The sequence below is a fragment of the Phoca vitulina genome, unplaced genomic scaffold, assembly GCF_004348235.1.
Source record: "Phoca vitulina isolate PV1807 unplaced genomic scaffold, GSC_HSeal_1.0 scaffold12, whole genome shotgun sequence".
NCBI classification, from domain to species: Eukaryota; Metazoa; Chordata; class Mammalia; order Carnivora; family Phocidae; genus Phoca; species Phoca vitulina.
In genome coordinates, this window is record NW_022589715.1 from 11,393,055 (window position 1) to 11,404,321 (window position 11,267).

Below are 11,267 nucleotides of genomic sequence, written 5' to 3' on the forward strand. Positions count from 1 at the left end.
CAAAGACAAATATCACATGATCTCACTTATATGTGGAATCTAAGTTGAACTCATGGAAACAGAATGGTGGTTGGCAGGCCTGGGGTGTGGGGGAAATGGGGAGATGTTGGTCAAATGGTATAAACTCTATTAAGATGAGTAAGTTCTGGAGACCTAATGTATAGCATTAGATAATAATAAATTGTGTACTTGAAATTTGCTAAGAGATTAGATCTTAAATGTCACACATAAAAAATGTTAACTACGTGAGCTGATGGATATTACTATGGTAATCATTTCACAATGCCTATGTATACCAACACATCCCATTGTATACCCTTTTTAGCAGTATGAATTTTGGTCTTTTACTTGCTGTTTCCCCAGTTCCTGGCACATATATGGCACTTAGTAAGTATCATACGAGTCAATGAGTGGATCTCATTTTATCCTCACGCAATCCTGTGAGCAGATGGTTTCATTTGTCCCATTATTACTCTGCCAGACCCCATGCTATGGAGGGGATCCAGCGGTGACCATGAGACAGATACAAGGCCCATTCCCTCATGGGTCTTGAAGAAGGCAGAAAATAAGCAAATACAATAACAAATTCTGATAAGGCTAGAAAAAGGAAAGTACAAAGTGCTCCACAGCATGTGCTCTGCAGGCATCATTTCAGCCTCTGCTCACAAGGGCATCCTGAAGCAGCTGTCACGGAGGAAACTGAAACCCAGAGAGCAGATTCTGTCCAAGATCTCCGATTCAAACCCAGGTCGGCTTCACTCCATAGGTCTGCCTTGCATTTGATCCCTAGAGAGGAAGTTAGTCACGCTCTTGAACTACAGCCCAAGAACAACCTAGAAGCTTGGAGGCACAGGTGTCACACTTCCCAGAGGGGGTGTCTCCTCTTGGGGTCTTCATCGTACCTACTAATGAGCCCACGTTTGAACCCCTTCTCTTGAGGAAGCACATTACAGGGACTTTGAGATAAGACTCAGGAAGTGCCAAGGGACAGGTTAAGATTTCACTTTCCCAGGAGAGAAAAATGTGAGGATTCAGTCAATTGAAGTCAGTGTTCTCTGTCACTGAGGGTGTTCCTTCCCCCCCTTCTCCCACCAAAAATACACACTTGGAAGTTTTTGCAAGAAGGAAGAATAGGAGGGCTTTGGGTGAAAAGCTTTCCTTCGGTGCCCATAGCTCCAAACCTACTCCTGTCATCCGAGGCATGTTCGGATGGTCAGTGGGGCAATCATACGTCAAGGGCCAACCAGAGCAGCTCACAGTAACAGGCTCCCGTGACAGCTCTCACTTCTCCAGAACTCCTGAGGGTCCAGGCTCTGCCCTAAACTGTTCACAGGCACTATGCCCTATGTAAAGGATCTCACTATCATCATCCCCATTTACAGATGAGCACACGGAGACTCCAAATAGCTGTCACTTGCTCACAAATAGCTCTTGTTCCTCAACACTATGATGAAGTGCATTTTATGTTCATTTTGGCTGGAGTCTGGGAAGACATCCACATACTAGATGGCTGGGCTGATGCTTAGTTTCTCTCTGATCACGGGATACTCGCGCCCGACCTCACAGAGGGGAAAACGTACCCCCAGGCCTCACACTGGAGGACAGATCAAGAGATGGAAACGGTACCCCACCAGGAGGAACTAGAATTACACATGCCCCTAATCACGTGGAGCCAATATTAACACTCAAGTCCGGCCTGTCCCCAGGGCTTATGCCAAGAAGGAGGGGGCCTGGTCTGGGTGACCCAGGCTGAGCCGAAGGGACGTCCAGGCCGGACGTCCCACTCTTGCGGTGACCCCCTTCCCGCGGCTCCGCGCGCGCGCACGAACGAGCATCCCGAGAGGACGGGGAGCGCCTGCGCAAGACAGAGGTGGCTAGGCGTCAGGCTCCCAGTCCCCGCGCCCAGCAGCCGGCAGCCACGGCGCCCAACCTGGCCACAGCATCCGCTCGCCACCAGCTCCGGGCGGGCAGCTAGGATAGAAGCGCGTGCTGCGGCGTCCATCCCTTATTTCCGGCGCACTCCGCCGGGGCCAAGGCAAGCCGGATGTAGAAAGAGGTAGAGCAACCGAACCGAATGGGGGCCTGCGATGACTGCGCAGGCGCCGCCAATACAGGCGGGGCCGGAAGGAGAGACAGGGCGCCGCCATGACAGGTTGGGCCTAAAGGGAATGGAATGGGCCGCTTGGCGGCTCTGCGACCGGAAAAAACGAGGCAAGGACAGCGGAGTTGGGCGCCGCCATGACAACCTCTACCGGAAAAGGCGGGACTCTCCTCCCTGACTGATTCCCTACCGGCAGCGGCCTGGAGATGTGAGTAGCGGGAGCGCCTACCCCGGATATGCCGCCGCACCCCCTCTCTTCCCGTGACCTGGACCTACGCCAGCACTACGGGAGGAAGGATTGGCTTCTTTGTTCCTCGGAAATCCGACCCTTAGGATTCAGCGCAGTCCATTACAAGTCTCATCCCTCCGCGTGTCCAGGCCCCGCCCCTGAACGTTCAGACTCTTCCCCTCTTCCTCGTGGTAATTGGGAACTTGTCAGGTCCACCCTTAACACCCACCCAGTCCCTGTCCCTAGGACCCCTGGCACTGTCCACCACCTTGCAACCCTAGGACTGCAGAATTGTCGCGGGACCTCTGCGATTCTTAGACCCGTTCTTAGAGCTCCGGGTTCATCCCCCTAGATCACCTAAACATCCCTTTTGAACCTTAGGATCTGCACAGTATCCAGACCTCACCTGTAGCACCCACAGACTTGTTCCTAGACCCCTGGTCCCGCTCTAGATTTCCAGATCTTGTTCCCAAGAGCTTACTTGTAGGAACCTCCAGAGCTGTCCCAGAGCCCCAGCCTTCCCCAGGGTTTCCACATCATGCCCCTAGAACTCTGGGACCCACCCTAGGACCCCCAAACCCACTCCAGGGCTTCAAGTCTCATCTCCAGTACCCCTGTCCTCAGGCCTAATCTTTAAGACTGGCCAATAAACCCTTCCCCAGGACCAAAGACCTTACCCCTTGGACTTCTAAACCTCTTTTTAGAACTCCAAACCCCTTTAGGGCTCCCAGGTTTTCTCCTAGAACTCAAGATCTTACTTTTAAGGCCCTATTGGGGGATGCCTGAACCCCAAGACCCTTCTTCCAGGACCCCAAGGCTTGCCTTCGAATGATTAGATCTTTTTTGGAAAAGATCTCCACCATCTTCCCAGAAGCCCCCAGCCTGTTCCATAATCCCCAGCGCTCATGCCTTACCTTCCCCTCCATCTCCCTGGCTCTATCCAGGATCCTTCAGACTCCCGGATCTGCCCGAGATCCCTAGTGTTGTTCCCTGCTCCATCCTCCTACCAAAATCAGAACTCCCTTTCTTGTCTGTTGTCTGGAATTATCCTCAGCCCACCATGTCCCACAGGCAGGCAGCCCTGGAGGTCACTGCTCGCTACTGTGGCCGGGAGCTGGAGCAATATGGCCAGTGTGTGGCGGCCAAGCCTGAGTCCTGGCAGCGGGACTGTCACCATCTTAAGATGAGTATTGCTCAATGCACGTCCTCCCAGTGAGTGTGGGCAAGAATGGGATGGGGTGTGTGTGGGGGGGGGGGGTAGGCCGTGGAGTGGAAGTGTGAATGCCTGAAATGCCCTTCCTCCACAGCCCAATCATCCGTCAGATCCGCCAGGCCTGTGCTGAGCCTTTTGAGGCCTTTGAGGAGTGTCTTCGACAGAATGAGGCAGCCGTGGGCAACTGTGCAGAGCATGTGCGCCGCTTCCTTCAGTGTGCCGAGCAGGTGCGGCCACCACGCTCACCCTCAGCGGTGGAGGTGAGGCGGGGGGGGCGGGGGGGCTCATCCGTTCTCACCCCCTTCATCCTTCTGGTTGCTCAGAATAAAGACCTGGGAGTTATCCTCAGCCCCACCCTACCCCCCACACAGACCTGCACCATGCACCCGGGATCCAGAACATGATAACCTCTTGCCCCTTCCCATAGTCCCTGCTTGAGTCCAGACACCTCCCTGACCTGTTCACCTCCAGGATCCCTGCCCCAGCCTTTTCCCTGACTCTCTGAATCCCCTCTCACTTGCCCCCCACACAGTGGCCAGAGAGAATATTTAGGAACTGAAAACTATTCACATTACATATTTGCTTAGAGCTCTTCAGTAGCTTCCCATTCACAGAACAAAATCCCAGGTCCTTGCTGGGTTCTCTGTGTTCTTCCCTGGGCTGACCTCAGCCACCTCCTTCCTTACCTGCTCTCTTGTTCCCTTCCTCACTGTCCCTCAGCTGTACTGGGTAAGGGGGTGAGGTGGGGGCAAATGAGTCTTACTCTCTTTAATGTATACAGTACATAAACAGATATGCAGTATAACTATGGTATTAAGATTTCATGGATGGCTGCAATTTTTAAAAACTGTCTTAAAAGACCCCTTGGGGAGCAGTAATAAAAACAAAGTTGAGAAATGCTACTTTAGATGTTTACTGCCTCCCCTCACTGGACTGTGCGCTCCTAAGGCAAAAATCACATCTTGCACCACCTCCCTCTTAACATTCTCTCATTTGAGCCTCTGTGCTCTGTATTATCACTTTCAGTCCATTCTCTGTGATGGTCCCAGAGCGATCCCAAAGGATATCTGACCATGTTCTGCTTCACTTATTTATTTTATTTATTTATTTTTTTTGAGAGAGAGAGAGAGTGTGAGCGGGGAGAGGGACAAAGAGAGAGGGAGGGAGAGAGGGAATCCTAAGCAGGCTCCACACTGATGTGGGGCTCAGTCTCACAACCCTGAGATTGTGACCTGAGCCAAAATCAGGAGTCGGACGCTTAATCGACTGAGCCACCCAGGCGCCCCATGTTCTGTTTCACTTCAAAACCTTTCAGTTAAGCGTCTGCCTTCAGCTCAGGTCATGATCCTGGGACTCTGGGATCGAGCTCCACGTCAGGCTCCCTGCTAGGCAGGGAGCCTGCTTCTCCCTCTCCCTCTGCCACTCCCCCTGCTTGTGTTCCCTCTCTCGCTGTGTCTCTCTCTGTCAAATAAATAAATAAAATCTTTAAAAAAACAAAACAAATAAATAAAAACAAAAAAAGCTTTCCATGGCTCCTCACTTCCATCAGGCCAAATCTAAAGTCCAATAAAACCTCTCCTGCGGGCCCATCCCCATCCCCGGGCTCCCATGGTCTCTGAGCTCCTTCCATTATGGCTTATATCTTACTGCCTTATAAGTGCTTCATTCCCATTGCCTGTCTCAGAGGAGTTCTTGGCTAAAGATGGGGGAGATGCCCTTCTACCAGGCCCTGTAGTCCTTGTTTTGTTTTAATACGGCAGTAATAAGTGAAAGGTTCAGGCCCTAGGAGCGGACACCAGCAGGTAGGACTTTTAATTCTTAGAAATGATTTAGTAATGATGGCATACTATTCATGTTAGTTTCTTAATCTGTATATTGGCTCTATGTTAGTCATAGGTTCTTTCTTTCAAGTTTTTGGGCATCTGAACAGTAAAGGCCTCACCTTTCCATCTCAGGGCTCGTTGTTCCCGCCCTGGTTAAGCAGCCAGCTTCTCCCTGGTCTTCCTGTGGCCGTCCTGCCCCCAAATCTGCTCTCCCCTGACAGCCACAGGACCTTGTAAAAATGGAAGTGAGGTCACATCTCTCCCCTTTCCAGCCTTGTCGTGGCTCCTGAGTGCACTCAGAGTGATTCCCCCCACACCTGGTCCTCCTCACCATCCTCCTCTTTGTAGACAGTTGACATCTTTTTATTGTTTATTTGTTGTCTGTCTCTTCCTAGAGTCAGAGATTTGTGCCTGCTTCATCCGTTGCCCTGTAACAATGCCAGGCACACCACACGTGCTCAGTAAATACAGCAAATGGTGCCTTCCCTGCTCCCAGTGACAGTTCACTGTGTCAGGCGTGTTCACATGGCAGATGGCCAAGGCCATCACCTGATACCCTCTCTCTCTCCAGACTCTGGACTTGGCAAGGGCAGCTTCTGCTGTCTACATAACCTCCCCCAGTAGGGGCCCCAGGGCCAGACACAAAATAGGTGCCAGTAGATGTTCATGTGTCTTTTGCACAGGCAAAGCCACTTCCTGCCTCCTGAAGACTCTTTGAACCATAGGAAAACTGGACCTGAGCGACCGGCCATTTGATGCCCCCACCACTGAAGAGTGGCCAGGTGGAGTCATGAGGGGCCTGGATGGGAGTCTGGCTTCTCTGGACAGCAGGACTCACAATAAATAAAGACTCTGTATACCAGACTTTGACTTCTGCCTTCAGCAGCTGAGGGGAAACTGAGGGGAGAGCTGGCTGGGCGGAAACCCCGCTCCTCTGTTCCCCAGCTTCACGCAGTGTGCCTAGGAAGGGCCTGCTCACCAGGGTTAAGACGACCCCTCTTTCCTCGTTAACTCTGCCAACAGCCACTTCCTGTCTCCTGCCGCACAGACATGGGAAAAGGCTCTTTCTCGCTTCCACTCGAGCATTTACCGAGTCTTTATTGAGTGTTTCCTTGAGGTTTAGGGGGCAATAATATCACACTTCTTTTCCTCCTGAGTTTTGAGCCAGTTGTGTGATAGACCTGGGCACTAGGCAGTGGGAATGAAAATACTGGCTTTATTACTGGGAACAGTGTGGCTTAGAGTCCGCTGTCCTGGACTTCTTCTGTCTCGGTTTGTGTTCTTCCAGAATCCAACCCTGAGAATTGGAGTGCAGATAGAATATTTGGAATGTGATTCCAGAAACATTTGGAGGGGAATGGAGAGGTAAGACAGAGAGGAAGGCAGCCAATAAAAGGTGCGTTATCAAGCCAGTTACCACAGTGGGCGATGGGCTCAATCTAAGGGGCAAGGAGGTTGGGGTAGAGATCACCAACTGCCCATCTGGCATTGGGGGCAGTTTTCATGCGCATTGACCGTCTTGCACTTCTGCCTGCCCCATGTGTGGTCACGTGCCCTGCCATCACACGAGCCCTGAATGGAGAGTAGCCAAGAATCAAGTAAGCAACGTTCAGCACCCAGAAGAGTGCCGAGTGGATGTGGGTGGGGACCAGCAGTGGCTGCGGCAGCTTCTCAGTTTCTCCTCAGGAGTACGTGTTCTGTAGGCCCGGCTGGTTGATCACCAGCTCCCCAGCAGGGGCAGGTCCTAAAGGGCAGAGGGCAGACAGGCACGGGTGGGGGAGAGAGATGAGAGTCCTGGGATCGAGTCCTGCATCAGGCTCCCTGCCTCTGCCTCTTATGAATAAATAAGTAAGTAAATCTTAAAAATAGTTTCTATTCCTGTGTCTGTTTTGATGAATTGTATTTAGGGCGTTTTCACATGATCTGAATTTTCAAATTGCCGTAAATTTGTTCATAATATCCTCATATAATCTTTTTAAGACCTACAGAATCTGTAGTGAGAGCCCCTTTCTCATTTCTGACATTGGTTATTTGTGCCCTCTTTCTTTTTTTCTTATTCCATCTTGATGGTTTACCAATTTATTAATCTTTTCACAGAATTTAGTTTTGGCTTTGCTGGTGTTCTTTGTATATTTGTTTTTAACTTAATTATCTTCTTTATAATTACCTTTTTTGGATTTTATTTTGTATTCTATCTTTTTGAAGTGAATGTTTAGCTCACTGATTTTTAGCCTTTTTTTTTTCTTTAATGTACACACTTAAATTCCCCACAAAGCAAGCTTTTCTATTTTGCATTTTTCATTGATCCCAGATTATTTAGAAGTTTAAAACTATTTTTAAATTTCTGAACATGTGGGGATTTTTCTCGTTATCTTGCCTAATTGCAATTGGATTAGGGACATATTTTATATGGTTTCAATCTTTAGAAATATGTTGAGACTTTCACGGCTTGGCATAGGGTTGGCTTTTGTTAATGTGCCATCTGTGCTTGAATCATAATCCTTGGTTCATGATGCACTATCTTAGGTTGGGTTCCCCCAGAAACAGATTTTGAGGCAACGCTTTTTGGGAGATGGCCTCAGAAAGCACTGGCAGGGCAGAGGGAAGTGAGACAGGAAGGGAAAGCAGCATATCAAGGCTGCATTATCAATTGAGCAAGTTACCACTGGGCAACAGCTTAACTCTCTGGGGAACTCTGGAAACAATGGAGAACATACTCTTCCCCCTCAAGGGGTGGGGGTATTTATACACTAACCCCCATCAGTCATTTTGTTCAGGGTCACTTAGGGGGCTGGGATTTTAATTTCCGAGCTGCTTCCTGTTTGCCAGACACACAGGCAGAGTGGGCTTTGGGGGAGAGAAAACCAGCGAAGAGCAGCAGCTTCAGTGGGGTTCACTCAGTGGGAGCCACCCTGTGGTCATTCATTGCAATGAGACCCATGGCCACAGCCACCATTTCCCAGCCTGTCATGGCCGCCTCCGCAGCAGCCCCCATCATCTCAACTCCCTCTGCTGCCATCACTGCCGCCTCCCATGACCATCCCACCACAACCACCATTGGTGGAGGTTTTGCAGTAACACGAATGCTTCCAAAATGCTTGACGCTGTTCACAAAGGATGGCTCTGTTCAACCCAGGAGGCCAACTAGAAGTGGTGGGCATGAAGCCTGAGGGAGTATTGAGAACAGTGCGGGGAAGGGACAGGTGTCAGTGTAGGGGGACATGTGCAGATGTTGAAGTGGTCCAGCGAGCCGATGACCCTCAGGATTCTGAGGAGGCAGAATGTGCCAGTCAAAGGAGTGCGGAGGTGAGGAGGTAGGGTATGTTAACCAGAAAGCAGAGTATGTCATCGAGAGTCTCCATTTCACCTTTGGTGGTTGAACTGAGGATTTGTGCTTGCCATTGAACATACTGACTTTGTTGATAAAGATAATCAGAATAAGAATGGTAAATATTTCAGTCAGCACTCCCTTCAGTAGGTAAGCACTTGGTTTATGCTGTGAAAAACTTTTGAGCAGAACCTGTACAAATAGAAGCTAGATTCTCTAAGGAAATTCATAATCCTGAAAGAAAATAAGCATGGCTGGCTCAGTGGGTAGAGCATGTGACTCTTGATCTCAGGGCTGTGAGTTCAAGCCCCATGTTGGGTATAGAGCTTACTTAAAAATAAAATCTTAATATATATATATATTTGTGTGTGTGTATATATATATATTTAGAAATAGATTTTAAAATTGGGATATCTATTTCAATATGCAGGCAAGGCTGAGAACCACTGCCTAGTGGAATTCCTCAATTTTGTTTGACTGTGTTTTATAATATTAACATGCTCGGAATTAAGGTTTGGAAGTTGTCGAACCTACTTTGACGCCCCTGATGTTACAGAGGTTTCAGAGTCCAGGGAGTCGATGTGTGTCACAATAGTATTTCTTTTTTTAACTCAATAAATATTTACCAGCGAGGTGGTGACGTGTGAGACAATTTCAGACCCAAGTAATTTGAATCCCTTCCTTCTCTGATGGGCCAGAAATGATGGGATGCATGGTGTGTTGGGTCAGCTGGACAGAGGAAAGAATGTCACTCTGAAAAGTATTAAGAAGCAGCAAAAATGCCAAGGACACGGACAAGTTTGTGTAACGAAGGGACCTGCCCTCCTGAGGCTCTCAAGGGCAGATGCCTGGACACCGTCCCTGGAGCTGCCTTTGCTGCAGAGCGTGGGCAGACAGGCAAATCTCATCCTTCCCAGGATAAGCCAGCGGGGATAACACCATGTCTGTGGTACAACAATGCAAGGGCCTGGTGAAGAAAAGGGGGAAATGCAGACCAGAAAAATGAAGAACCAGAACGACCCCAAGGCATCTAGTCCCAGCAGAGCACCAGCCCCAGGGAACTGGGTCCAGGCAAGCATGTATGTTCTTAAGCTACATAAGTGCGAGACTTTTAAAAAGCAGAATGTAAACCCAATAGTACTAATTAAAAAGCAAGTTACCTCTATTGAATAAAAAACAACCACGTATTTCTTTCTGTCTGATACAGTAAGAGTTTTTCTTCTTTTTTTTTTTTTAAAGATTTTATTTATTTATTTGTCAGAGAGTAAGCAAGCACAAGCACGGGGAGTGGCAGACAGAGGGAGAGAGAGAAGCAGGCTCCCCGCTGAGCAAGGAGCCCGATGTGGGACTCAATCCCAGGACCCTGGGATCATGACCTGAGCTGAAGGCAGATGCTGAACCAACTGAGCCACCCAGGCATCCTGAGTTTTGCTTTATCTATTTCCTTTTCCAGTAATAATTCTCCAAACTGCCTGCATTCTTGAGGATGCCCTTCTCTTCTCTTATGTGGTGGTAAAACTGAAAATCCTAATTCTTCCACGGTCCATGCTTTTGTTGAGAGAGTAGTGAGCTTGATGGCATCACGTCAGACGGACACCAGGAATCAGCGTGATGTGGGCTTGCTGAGCTGCAAGTCAAAGCAGATTTTATGTAATGAAGTACAAGTGATCAAGTAAAAAATCTCATTAAATGCTTCTGTACGTTTTGAGGAAATGGAAACCTGACCAAAATGCCTCAGTATCATAGGTAAGTAAATCACATCTGTTTTAGCGATGTTGTACATAAGATGTCCAGGACATCTAACAAGTAGGATCTTTTCATTTTCCTTGGTAGGAAACATGGACTGAATGGGATGGGCCGAAATTTAAATTTGCACTGCCTGCCAAATATGCAAATAAATAAGAAAAGCCTAGTTTGTCTTTGATAAAAGATCAGCAATCTTTTATGTTTTCTGCGATTTCATTACAGTCGTCGTAGAAATTAAGAAGATGATTGAAACTCTGTTTTTCAAACCAAAGTACCTAAGAGCTGGTGGGGGGGGGGGCGGAAAGGACATTTCTTGTTGCTGCCCCGCTGCAGTTGCCTGACTATAGGATGAAGAACTATAGCATGAGTAACTGTAGGAAGATCTGATAGAATCGGTTTTGCACCCTAAGGGGCCAACACTTCTGTTATCAGGATTTCCCCTTTAGGGTTAGGTTATCCTGCAAGACATTTGAGTTGCAATATCTCAATCAGGAAATGGAAGGGTGCTCAGTTTCACAGATCATTTCAGGGAACAATACAATACAGTGATGTCTGCTTGTTCGTGTGGTGTGCCCAAGCCAATTCAGTGGTTGCTAGTTTCTACTGAGCATTGGTATGTTTCCAGGAGACAAAAACCCCTCTATTGATAGATTTAGAAGTGCTCACCTGCCTTATGCTGAACTTGTAAGATTCAGTCTCCGTGTGTGTTTGCCTGTACCTCTCTGCACATGCGCAAGCAGACGCTCCTTTCTGCACCGTGTGCGGTGTGATCTGCTCCGGTTACTTCCCTAATCCAGTTACACATGTCCTCCAGTTTGTGATGAAAC

At 48.6% G+C, this 11,267-nt stretch overlaps 1 protein-coding gene across 4 annotated transcripts; it reads left to right on the forward strand.

The window, feature by feature from the left end:
- The first annotated feature begins 1,808 nt into the window (after nt 1–1,808).
- On the forward strand, nt 1,809–10,568 carry CHCHD5 (coiled-coil-helix-coiled-coil-helix domain containing 5). 4 transcript variants are annotated; one of them, XR_004300284.1, is made up of 6 exons: nt 1,809–2,521; nt 3,402–3,542; nt 3,638–3,803; nt 6,050–7,214; nt 9,612–9,773; nt 10,148–10,568. XR_004300284.1 is itself a non-coding variant. In XM_032410481.1 (4 exons), exons 2-4 carry the CDS (start codon nt 3,391–3,393, stop codon nt 6,071–6,073), a joined length of 342 nt encoding a protein of 113 aa, XP_032266372.1. In that variant the 5' UTR covers nt 1,820–2,309; nt 3,385–3,390; the 3' UTR covers nt 6,074–7,501. The 4 variants fall into 4 exon arrangements, 1 of the variants encoding a protein (XP_032266372.1); XR_004300282.1 differs by having other exon boundaries at nt 1,820–2,309; nt 3,385–3,542; XR_004300283.1 differs by having other exon boundaries at nt 1,824–2,309.
- Nucleotides 10,569–11,267: the final 699 nt, after the last annotated feature.

Coding starts and splice junctions, on each gene's coding strand:
- CHCHD5 (XM_032410481.1), top strand. CDS start 3,391: ATGTCCCACAGGCAGGCAGCCCTGGAGGTCACTGCTCGCTACTGTGGC. Junction 3,543..3,637: donor GCTCAATGCACGTCCTCCCA/GTGAGTGTGGGC, acceptor CTTCCTCCACAG/CCCAATCATCCGTCAGATCC. Junction 3,804..6,049: donor GCTCACCCTCAGCGGTGGAG/GTGAGGCGGGGG, acceptor TCTTTTGCACAG/GCAAAGCCACTTCCTGCCTC.